Source organism: Arvicanthis niloticus, chromosome 2, assembly GCF_011762505.2.
Source record: "Arvicanthis niloticus isolate mArvNil1 chromosome 2, mArvNil1.pat.X, whole genome shotgun sequence".
Taxonomy (NCBI): Eukaryota; Metazoa; Chordata; class Mammalia; order Rodentia; family Muridae; genus Arvicanthis; species Arvicanthis niloticus.
The window spans coordinates 65,115,261-65,127,517 of NC_047659.1; the positions used below are offsets into that span (position 1 = coordinate 65,115,261).

The 12,257-nt window shown below is 35.8% G+C and overlaps 1 protein-coding gene across 7 annotated transcripts in view; it reads left to right on the top strand.

Annotated features, from left to right (window-relative positions):
• Ckap5 (cytoskeleton associated protein 5) overlaps window positions 1-12,257 on the top strand; it is an 88,551-nt gene that overhangs the window by 16,188 nt on the left and 60,106 nt on the right. For all 7 annotated transcript variants that reach the window (XM_034493950.2, XM_034493954.1, XM_034493951.2 and 4 more), the window contains 3 exons: window positions 4,023-4,116; window positions 6,576-6,769; window positions 8,264-8,470. In XM_034493950.2, the coding sequence (XP_034349841.1) occupies window positions 4,060-4,116; window positions 6,576-6,769; window positions 8,264-8,470 (458 nt within the window). In that variant the 5' untranslated portion in view covers window positions 4,023-4,059. The remainder of the gene's footprint in view (window positions 1-4,022; window positions 4,117-6,575; window positions 6,770-8,263; window positions 8,471-12,257) is intronic.

Sequence of the window (12,257 nt, forward strand, 5' to 3'; positions counted from 1 at the left end):
TTTTTTCCAGAGATATTCAGTTTGATTTATTCAATATATCATTTTAAAGTATCACAAAAGTTTTTTAGAAACTAAATTTATTTTGAATGTTTTGAGTTCTATAAAATTATAAATTAATGTCAAATAAATTAAGAGTGACTAGATGCTTTCTGTTTGCTATCAGATGACATCTAGTTGCCTTTTTGAGCCCTTGGAGCCCTTAGTAGATTCTGAGTGTCTGTCTCCAAGAGTTTTATCTAAACTAACTCATATAATCTACCCAATAATAATATTATTATTCCTACTTTTCTACATATGTTGCTAATTAACTTATCCCTGGCCTTTCACCAAGTTTGTAGTAGCTTTGGAAAAAAAAAAAAAAAAAACCATTGTTTGAACAATGTAGATTCCAAGATAAAATAGAAAATCATAAAAATTTTCTCAGGAATTTCATGAATTACTACTTTTGGGATGCGTGTATTTTTTTCTTTCCCTAGCTAGTGTTTATTGGTTGTGAGTGTGCTAGGCAAGCACTGTGCATGGTGAACTGCAGCTTGTTGTTGTTGGAACTGGAGAGTTACTCTTTTTGTTTGTTAAAATAGGGTATTATAGTCTCAACGTATTCCCCTGCTTCTGCCTCCTGAGTTCTGGAAGTATAGGTATACAGTACTCCCCAAGCTTTGCCTGTTCTATTACATACTAACTTAAATCTAAACTCTGTCCTTGGTCTTCTCACTATGCACTGCTCTCCTTCCGTGCTGTCATCTATCTCTTGGGTTTAGTTACATATGTCTATTGACACTCCTACTATTGAATCTCTAGGTCATATATCTCTTTGATGCCCCAGGCTTGAATTCCCAACTGCTGCCTACATCAACACTTGTCTAATGTACATCTTAACTCAGCTTGTCTAAAATCTTTCTTCTATCCTTTAACATGAACTCAGTAAAGGAATATTTGGGTACTTAGAACATGACTTAGGTTCAGGGTACCATCATCTTTAATTTAAATTCTTCATGGCCTTCTGATTGCTTTTCTGTTTTTTAAGTCATTCTGCGCATGGATTTACATATGTATTATATAGTTTTTGATTACTTTTGTTTTTGAGTCAGAAGTTTATTCATGCTAGGCTGTCCTGCAACTGCGTGTGTACTTGAGGATGATCTTGCTATCCTGATCTTCCCGCCTCTACCTCCTGAATTGCAAGTTTACCATCTGGGATTGTGCAGTGCAGAGACAGACCCTAAGACTTTGTGTATACTATACCAAGTCATATCTCAGACCATCTTTGAAAAATACAAGTTAGACTGGAACTGGAGCTTAGTAAAGCACTGACCTAGAGGCACTGAGTTTAATCTCTAGCATTGCAATCAGTCATTAGTCTGGTAATCAATAAATAAATTGCAAAACAAGCCACTGGCTGAGAAAGAGAAACATACAAATTTGATAGCAAATGTAATTTTCTAATAATCCTTCAAAGTCTCCTGTTACTTTTAAACTTATACCTAAATTGTTTTAACATTTGCTTAGAAGGCCACTCAAAGTCTGACCTTGATTACTGCAGCCTCATTCTATATCTTACTTTCCTTGTTGAATTTACACTTAAGCCCTTGTTAAGTAAAACTACTACAATGAAAGAAGTTAGAATTGATGCTACACAAGTTTCTAAATGTTTTATCTACATGTCTGTTCACTTCTGAGAATTCAGTTTGTAGACAAACACATGACTCTGAACTATACTAAGAACAACATAGGGCTCACACAGGCTAGACAAGCCCTTCAATACTGAGCTATTCCCCTAACCTTTGAATCAGTGTAACTAGCATATATAAATTTTTGGTGAGTGAAATAGCAACTCATAGTAAAATTACTCTCTATGTGATAACCTTTATTCAGATGACCATAGAATATAATTGAGCCAGGGCATAGTGGTGTATGCCTTTAATGCCAGCACTTGGGAAACAGGTAGGAGGATCTCTGTGAGTTCAAAGCCTGCCCGTTCAACATTCAAGTTACAGGCCAGTCAGAGCTACATGATTCATGAGACCATCTCTCAGAAGAAGAAAATTCTGATTAAGACATAGATACATAGATTTAAGCTGGGCATGGTGGCTCAGTGACTTTAAGCACTCTACATAGTAAGTTTCAGGACAGAGAGATCCTGTCTCAAACAAACAAAAAGACAGATTTAAGCATTCTTTCTTTTTTTAAAAATTTTTTTATTTCACTTATATGAGTATACTGTAGCTATCTTCAGACACACCAGAAGAGGGCATCAGATCCCATTACAGCAATTGAAAGTACTTGTTGCTCTTCCAAAGGACTTTCAATTATTGAATCATCTTTCCAGCATACAATTTGTCAGTTTTGTTAATTTTATTGTGATGATTCATAACTCATATACACAATGCATGTGTATTTTTGTTGTATGAGTTAGAAATTCTAGAACTTGAATCTTAATTGGTGGCTTATGCCTGTAATGACCACACTTAGTAGGCTAAAGCAGAAGAAATTGTGAGTTAAAATCTTTTTGGGCTATAACACATAGCAAGTCCTTGTCTCAAAGAGAGAGAGAGAGACAGAAACAGACAGATAGTTGGGAAGAAAGGGAAGGTAAAAAAAAAAAAAATAAGAAGAACTGGCAAGCTGACACATTAACTCTTGGCACCCACCACATGCCCAACAACCTGGAGTTTGAGTCTAAAGGTAGCAGAAAAGAACTGACTCTGCAAACATCAAAACAAAACAAAAAACTAAAAAATTTTAAGTTAAAATTACTGAAAAAAAATTAGTGGTGTTCCCTTTTACTGTATACTTTCTGTAGCAGCCATGACAGAAGAAAAACGCATAGAGCACACATATAAAGAAATGTTTTTGCTCATTGTTTTTGTAGCTGGTTTATTATAAAGCAGCCCCTCCCCCCTTTTTTAATATAAGAAAGCAATAATTTTAAAAATACAGGCTACAAAGTAATGTGTCACTACAGAGTATGTAACATAAACGGTTTCATAGAGGCAGTTGGGTAGCCTTTCCTTCATGTTTCTTAAGGAAGAGTAGGAGTAAAAGGAATAAAAGAGCAAAGAGTGAACTCAAAAAGATAATGAAATTAGTCACTTTCTCTTAGAGAATATTTTCAAGACTTTTATTGAGTAGTTTTTGAAAAACAGTCTAGTCTGGTAAGGCTTTCTGTTTTGTTCAGATAAAGTCAGATCAACTGTCCTAAGAATGGACGACATCTGTGCATGCTGCAAGTATGGAGCTCTATCTAGTCTAGTTGGTGAGAAAATCCAGTGTCCTGGTTTAGGGCAGAGAAGGGGACCTGTGAAGAAAAACAAATTCCTCTATTTGCAAATGTAGACTTCTTTTGTAGATGAAGATTTTCTTTATAAAAACATAGCTTTTCAGAGATATTTATTATATCTGAAGGTTTTTTTATTTTGTCTTGTTTTGTTTTCTAGTACCAAATAGAAATATGCCAAAGATGTTGATATGGCAGGGGAGGTTGATACTTTGGTTTCCAATATTCTTTTAAAGGGACAAGTAGCTCATTTCTTTGTTTTATTCTTTGTTATGTATTCCTCATTTTTTTTTTTAAAATTTTTTTTGAGACAGTATCTTATGTAACCCAGGCTGCCCTCAAACTCAGTAAACGTAGGTATGACTGAAGTTGAAGTATTGATCCTTCTGCCTCTACCTCCCATTTTTTTCTGATCAAGATGTCCTATTAGCTAGTTGTGACATGCATCTTTAATTTTAGCACATAGGAGGCAAAGGGAAGCACATCTCTGTGGACAGCCAGAACCATAGTGAGACCCTGTGTCAAAAAAAACAAAAAAGGAAGGAAGGAAGAAAGAGGAAGAAAGAAAAGAAAGATGTTCTTCTATTAATGGAATTAAGTAGTAGGCATTTGATCAAAAATGGACTTTTTACTCTTATTTATACATGCATGATGAAATAACTAAAGAAAAGTCATTTTTGTCATAAGAGACTATTTGGTTACTAGAGTTAACGAGTATTTACTATCTACTTTTTTTTTTAACTAGGAACTACTTTTAACTCCAAGAGAAGACTAGAAGCACAATGGGAGATGACAGTGAGTGGTTGAAACTACCAGTTGATCAGAAATGTGAACACAAGGTAAGACTTCTAGAACTTAAATGTTGTCATTAACTTGTCTCATCAGCAGTTATACTATTTATAGTATACCTTACTTATACTATTTATACTTATATTTAATGTATATTAATATATTTGATATATTTAATATTATATACTATTTATACTTATTGTGTTTACTTATACTTACACTATTTATAGTATACCTTACTTAAAATGTAAAAAACATTGCCAGCTTAAAAAAACACTGATGTCTTGTTAAGAACATTATTTTATGTCATTAGAAATAGGCGTCTTAGCCAGGCAGTGGTGGTGCACGCCTTTAATCCCAGCACTTTGGAGGCAGAGGCAGGTGGATTTCTGAGTTCAAGGCCAGCCTGGTCTACAGAGTTCCAGGATAGCCAGGGCCACACGGAGAGAAACCCTGTCTCGAAAAACCAAAACAAAAAACAAAAAAAAACCACAAACAAACAAACAAACAAACAAACAAAAACCCAAAGAAAAAGAAAAGAAATAGGTGTCTTTAAGCTTGAGAGATGGCAGTTAAGAGCACTGGCTGCTCTTCCAGAGGTCCCAGCAACCACATGGTGGTTCACAATCATCTGTAATGCAATCCAATGTCCTCTTCTGGTGTGTCTTAAGACAGCAACAATGCACTTACATATGTATGTATGTATGTATAAATAAATAAATAAATAAATAGAAATAGGTGTCTTCTATCTAAGTGTGGCAGTGCACTCCTGTAATGCCAGTACTAGGGATGTGGAGGCAGGAGAATCAGGAATTCAAGGCCAGCCTTGGTTTCATAGCAAATTCTAGGCCATCCTGGCCTAAGTGACCCTCTCTCAAAAAAAGAAACAAAACAAACAAACAAAAAAACAGTTGCTGCTCCAGTCTAATGACCTAAGTTCTAAACCCAAATCTGTGCAAAAGGCTCAGTTCAATGGCTTGGCTTACATTTGTAATCCCAGTACTCTGTAGTTAGGTGGGAGATGGTGACAGGTAAATCTCCCAGAAGCTCTCAGGCCAGCTAGCCTGGAGAATGCAATGCAAAAATGAGGGAGATACTGCTTCAAAAAAGGGAAGGAGGAGAGAAATTATTACAAAAATTGTCTTGTGACCTCCACACACACATACGTTCTGGCACATGTGCACCTTTAGTTACACAGATACCCACATGACACACAAACCCCACAGATACAAAGTAGGTGTCTTTAGCTTGATTAAATTTTTTCCCCTCTAATCCCAGCACTCAAGAGGGAGAGTGGAAGCAGGGTGGATCTTTGAGGCCATCCTTGTCTACAGAGTGAGTTTTAGGACAGCCAGCTACACAAAGAAACACTGTCTCAAAACCAAACAAAACCACACACACACACACACAAATAAATTCTGGAAATGATTTAAAGAAAAAGAAAAATGTATTAGTGAAGAAGAAGAAAATTGTATCTTTAAAATGACAAGTTGGATAGCTTTTTTATTAGAAAATTCATTATTTAATGGAAAGTGGTTTTTCATTTGCAATTATATTCTGGTTTGGCGCTTGATGTCCAGCATTTTTTTAGATTCTCTGGTTTATATGATACATGTTCCAGTATCTATCCTCTTACACTAGCCATCTATTAATTATGAATAATTTTAAGATAGTTAATAGTTAATTTCTGATTCATACCATTATTTAGTGGTTATCTTTTTCAATTGGTTTCATTTTCCCCAACTATTCCTGTGGGCTTTTAAAAATTTTTATTTAAATTTATTTATTTAATTTAGAGACAGGTTCTGGCTATATAGCTAAGACAGTCTTCCTGCTTCAGTTTCCCGAGTGCTGGAATTATAGGTATAATTTACCATGCCTATCCATTTTTAAAGCAAATGTCTACCAGGTAACGGAGTTGAGAATTCCATTTCCTTTCTTACAAATGTCTACTTAAAATCCACAGGTTAGCTATTTTCCCAGTTTTGTTTGGGTTTTTGTTTTGTTTTGTTTTTGAGACAGAATTTCTCCATGTATGGAAGTCAGGACAACTTTAAGAAGGTTCTATTAACTGTGAGATGGATGCAGGAGTCAAATCAAGGTCATCAGGCTTACCCAGCAAGCTTCTTTACCACTGAGCTGCCTCTGGCCCTGCTGTGAATTCTTAGGTAGTCTTGGCAAAACATTCTTTTGTTTATTGAAGCTGGGCATGGGTGACACAGGCCTTTGATCCCAACACAAGGGAGGCATGTGGATCTCTGAGATTGAGGACAGCTTGATCTACATAGTGAGTTCTAGCACACAGAGAGTCCCTGTTTCAAAACAACAAAATAAATGTTTATTGACTACTTATTTTTTTGAAAATTGTCAGAATTTCTTAAACTCTTTTCCTTTTCCCTGTTATGGGGTATTTTGTCCAAATTTTCTGATATAGGATATTCTTTTACTTCTACATATTATTACTGAATAATATCATTAACCTTGTTTAAAAATACTAATTTTGTTTTAGCTATGGAAAGCAAGATTAAGTGGTTATGAAGAGGCCCTGAAGATCTTCCAGAAAATAAAGGATGAAAAGAGTCCAGAATGGTCCAAATACTTAGGATTAATCAAAAAATTTGTCACTGATTCCAACGCAGTGGTTCAATTGAAAGGACTAGAAGCTGCACTTGTCTATGTTGAAAATGCTCATGTTGCGGGAAAGTGAGTACTTTCTTTCCTAGAACTCTAAACATCTCTATGTAATGCTATACAGATAAGTTTATGTGTATTTATAGTGCCTCTGTTACAGTTTTAGAACATACTTTAGTCTTTCATTGTCTTTAATTAGTCTGAATGGTACATGAAATCTTTAAAGTGGAATAATTATCTGTTTCCATGTGTTTGGGTACATGTGGAAGTCAGAGTACAAATTTTCAATTTTCCTCTTGAGTATTGAGAATTATTCAAAACTTAAAGTAGTTTTAGTGTCCTAGTTAGAGTTTAATTGCTGCAACTCATATAAAGGTAAACATTTAATTGGGGGTGGCTTACTTTCAGAGGTTCAGTCCATTATCATCATGGTAGGAAGCATGATACCAGGCAGGCAGGAGGCAGGCATGGTGCTAGAGAAACTGAGAGTTTCTTGCTCTGAAGCTAGAAATAGTCTGTCTCTCATTCCATACTGGTTGGAGACTGAGCGTAGGACCTCAAAGCCTACTTACACAGTGACACACTTCCTCCAACAGGCCATACCTGCTAATAGTGCCATTTACTATGGGCCAAGCATATTTAAACCACCACACTTGTAGAAGTTGTTACTATAAGGTCATCACAAAGGAAGTGTAAGAGCCTCACTGAAAATAAGTGGGCATTATGAAAAACTTCTCTTAAAATATATAATCATCATTTAACTTCCAAGGCCTTTTGTCTCTTGGGGTAGTGAATTCTCTTGGTAGTGTTTTGTGGCCAATTTACTCCAACTATACATGATAGAAGTTTCCATCACTCACTTTCCTATACTTTATTAACTTAATTTTTCTTGTCTTTATGTCATTGGTGAGAAAGAACTTCTACACACAAAAAATTGAGACTTAATTATACAAGAAAGATGTTTTTACTTTAGAGACCATACAAGTGAACATCTTCAGTCGGACAGTTTGGTTAGTTATAACCAGTATTAATGAAAAGATTGTTTTTTAATTCACTTTTCTTTACATATCAGAAACTTTTGACACATTTTGATTAAAAAAAGAATTTTGACAAATTCTTCTCATATTAAAAGCTTTTTTTGGGGGGGGGGCAAATACTACTTGTAGCCCTAGCATTTGGTTCCTCTAAGCTACCATCATTACGAGTTTTATTTAATTTACAAGGCACTCAGTGTGATAAAGTTACTGCAAGGTTCTGCTAAGAAGTTGAGTCTTTCCTTATTAAAGATATGCCCTCTGTTGTGTGAATGAATTCTCTTGTCCTAAAAATGTCTAAAATAATTTATTTCAAAAAGTATCCGTTCTACATTCCTTTATAAAGTGTATGTTTACATACCCACATGTAAGACAGGCACACATGCACACACCCTAAAGAAGGTCTGCAAAGAATATTCAAGGACAATCCCTATTTTAATTGTCTACACTTAAAAACTGAAATCATAGTGAAGTATGTCTAGGGTTTATCTCTTTACTTACATATCCGTTTGTGTGTGTGTGGTGTTTACAGGACAACGGGAGAAGTTGTATCAGGTGTTGTAAGTAAAGTCTTCAACCAACCTAAAGCCAAAGCCAAGGAGCTGGGCATAGAGATTTGCCTCATGTACGTCGAGATTGAAAAAGGAGAGTCTGTACAAGAAGAGCTGCTAAAAGGCCTAGATAATAAGAACCCCAAGATCATAGTGGCCTGTGTAGAAACACTGAGGAAAGCCTTATGGTGAGACTGTTTGTATTTTAGTTCTCTTAAGGATGCTGACTGAATTTGGGTTCTAGGTAAATGGAGACTGTTAAACTTCTAATGTCATCCTTCAAGCTTGCTGTTTGGTTATTTTCTCTAAATTCCTTTCTACTGAAGGTGAGCAGAAAACATTTCTGTTCTATATGAGAATTAGGTCTTTTTTGTGAAATTATATTTGTGTGTGAGTGTGTAATACATATGTGTGTATATATTATATATGTAATATACGCAGTTTTCTCTTTCTAGCTTCAACAGTAGACTTATATTAGCTATAAAAACACAGTATTTTGGCTAGAGCAAACCTTTGGAGTCTTTTTGGTAAACATCAAAAATAATTTGCTCTAAACTTGGTTTGGTATAAAATATATAATAACTTGTATATGCTATGTCTTCAATCCTAGATTCTTACTGATCACCGAAGTTCTTTATATATGCACTGTCCTTGAGGGGCAAGTTGCTAAGATTTGGTAGAGAGCTCTAACTTTGTTAAATCAGTAGTCTTGATTAAGTAGATTCTAGATCTTCCTTCCAGTTGGAGGGCAAGCATTCTACCACTTAGCTACATCCCAGATCTAGGCAATTCTTAATTCCCATCTATCTCCAGTTGTCTATTATTAGCTATCTTAGAAAGTATGCACTAATGAGGGCTTGTGAGGTGGCTCTGTGGTTAAGAATACTGGCTGCTCTTCCAGAGGTCCTGAGTTCAATTCCCAGCAACATGACCATCTCCTAAAAAGGGATCTGATGCCCTCTTCTAGCATATAGGTGCATGTGCAGACAGAACATTCCTACATATTACAAAAAAAAAAAAAAAAAAAAATACAGAAAGGAGGAAAGAAAGAAGCACTAATGAAATCTTAGATGAGGATTATTCCTTTTGTTTATGACTCACGCCTTGGAGACAGTGTCTTAACATGTTTATTTTATGTGAAAGTATCGTTCTTGAATTTTGTTGAGCTATCCTTGATTTTTGTTCTTTTTTGTCTGATTTCTAATATTCTTTTATAAAGTTTGACTTTTATCTAGATTTTTGTGATGAAAGTGTCCTTGTTTAATTGTTTTATTATTGCCAGAGCACACTTGTAGAGAGAGCTCAGCAGACAACCTTAAGGAGTCAGTTCTCAGGTCAGGCAAGTGCTTCAAACCCACCGAGCCAGCTTGCTGTCCCAATCAAAGTTTCCTTATCTCTAATCTTTTATGGTATAATAAGCACATGGAGTTTTTTCCTTTAGCTTTGTTTTGTTTTTGTGACAGGGTCTTTCTCTGTAGCCCAAGCTTGTCTCAGACTCATGGCATTCCTTCTACCTCTGTCTCTAGATAGGACAGGCATGCGCCATCACACCTGGCAGCATGTGTCTTTATAGTAAAAATTGTCTCATTTTTGCCATTTAGAACTTTATCAGATTAGACCACAAGCACTACTCTAGGTATTGCCAGCCTACCCTCCACAGTGTGCTCAATAAAATATTCTTAAAAATAGATAGATAGATAGATAGATAGATAGATAGATAGATAGATAGAAAGAAAAAGAAATTTAATAAATTTACAGACCCTGCTTGTATCAGTAGATATATTCTGTTCTAATTTTATGTGTTTTGCCTGCATGTATGTCTACTATGTACATGCCTGGTGCCTACAAAGGTCAGAAGAGGGGATCAGATACTCCAGAGCTGGAGTTACTGGTTGTTGTAAACTACTATATGGTTACTGAGAATTTAACATAGGAACCCAGGTCCTCTTCAAGATAGCAAGGGCTCTTAATTGCTGAGCCATATCTCTAGTCCACCTATTCTATTCTTAATAAAATAAAATGTATATCATACTAAAAGTTTTTTGCTTTTAAATTAAGAATTTCTACTTCAGACTTTTATATACTGAAGTAATTTTACTTTTAAATGGACTAGGAGAATAAGGATAGGTAAAGAATAACTTACATTTATCTTTTTTATGCAGTCATTATCTGTGGTGTCTGTATAGTCATTATTTATTTTCAGTGCCTAAGAAAAAAAATCCAGGGCCTCTAATGTGCTAGGAAAGCATTCTACCATGAACTAGCTCCACCTCCAGCCTTGTCCTTATTCATGATGATCTGTAGTTTACCTTGGTTTCCCCCCCCCCCCCCCCAAAGCATTTCAGAATGTAAAGTACCTCTTTAGGACTTAGAGACTAAACTGTTCAATTTTAGGTGCTATAGCCTCCTAAAATTACTATTTGTGACAGCTTTAAGAGGCAAAAAACATTCTGTCATTCCTAAAACAGGATTATAGAAACTGTTTTGCTTTTAAATTTCTCTCTCCTTCCTTCCTTCCTTCCTTCCTTCCTTCCTTCCTTCCTTCCTTCCTTCCTCTTTCCCTCCCTCCCTCTGTCCTTCCCTCCCTCCCTCCCTTCCTTCCTTCCTTCCTTCCTCCATCCATTTTTAGTGTTTTGATCAAGGATTCAGGTAACTTCTGTCTTGAAACTTCCTATGTAGCTGAGGATGACCATGAACTGCTGATCCTCCCCTCTGAAATTCTAAAATTACAAATGTGTGCTAAGATACCTAACTTTTCTATCATGTTAACTATCTAAATTTGAATTGTTTTTTTTTCCCCCCATGGGAACTTGCTTCATCTCTTTTATTCTCTTTTGTGCAAGTGAGATAAATTTACACACATGAGTTAATACTATATTTTAACTGGTTATAGTAAGTACTATCACCTGAAGTCCTAACACTTAGGATACTGAAACAGGAGAATCACCAAAAGTTCCCTAGGCTTCAGAATTACACCATTTATTAAAAACTAAAAGAAGTAAAGGCCCCAAATGTATTTGAGTCTTACTGATTCTGAAATTCAGTACTTTATAACTGAATCTTTCCTGTTCCAGAACTTGCTGTTCAGAAATGTTAAAAATAAGACCAGAGCCGGGCAGTGGTGGCGCACACCTTTAATCCCAGCACTTGGGAGGCAGAGGCAGGCGGATTTCTGAGTTCGAGGCCAGCCTGGTCTACAGAGTGAGTTCCAGGACAGCCAGGGCTACACAGAGAAACCCTGTCTCGAAAAACCAAAAAAAAAAAAAAAAAAAAAAAAGACCAGAAAGTTAATACTAAAACTAGCATGTTGGTTCATGTTTGTGATCATACCACTTTGGAAGCTGAGATTGGAAGATCATGAAATTTGAGGCTAGCCTGTACTATGTAGCAACACTGTATCTCACCACTAATATTGGTCAGTTAGAAATCGTATAGACTGACAGTTTATACAGTTAAATATTCTGTTTTACAGAATAAGAAGTCAGAATGCAGAGGTTTTCCCTTTGGAATAAAACACCAAATCAAAAGGAGCTAAACTGATAAGGGATCGTCTTCGTTACTCTGCTATGGTTGTGAATAAACACCATGACCAAGGCAACTTATGAAAGAAAGTATTAAATGGGGACTTGCTTATAGTTTTAAATGGTGAAGCCATTTAAAATTAAAATTTGAATGGTGAATGATCATCATGGTATGGGGAGCAAGGCAGTAGGCAGGCATGGAGAAAGATTGAGGGGAGGAAACCTTGTGTTAGCTTTTTAAACCTCAAAGCTCACCCCCAGTGACACATCTTCTGTGGAGTCATTCTTATTCAAACCACCACAGAGGTATATTATGGTAGTTGAAAAATCAAGAATGAAATATGCATTGCCATAACTCAATCTGTCAGATTGAGTAATTTTTCTTTGGTTCTTAGAAAGTTCTATTTTTAAATGTTAACATTATTTTGGGGCTCTAGACAAATATTTAGCTGTC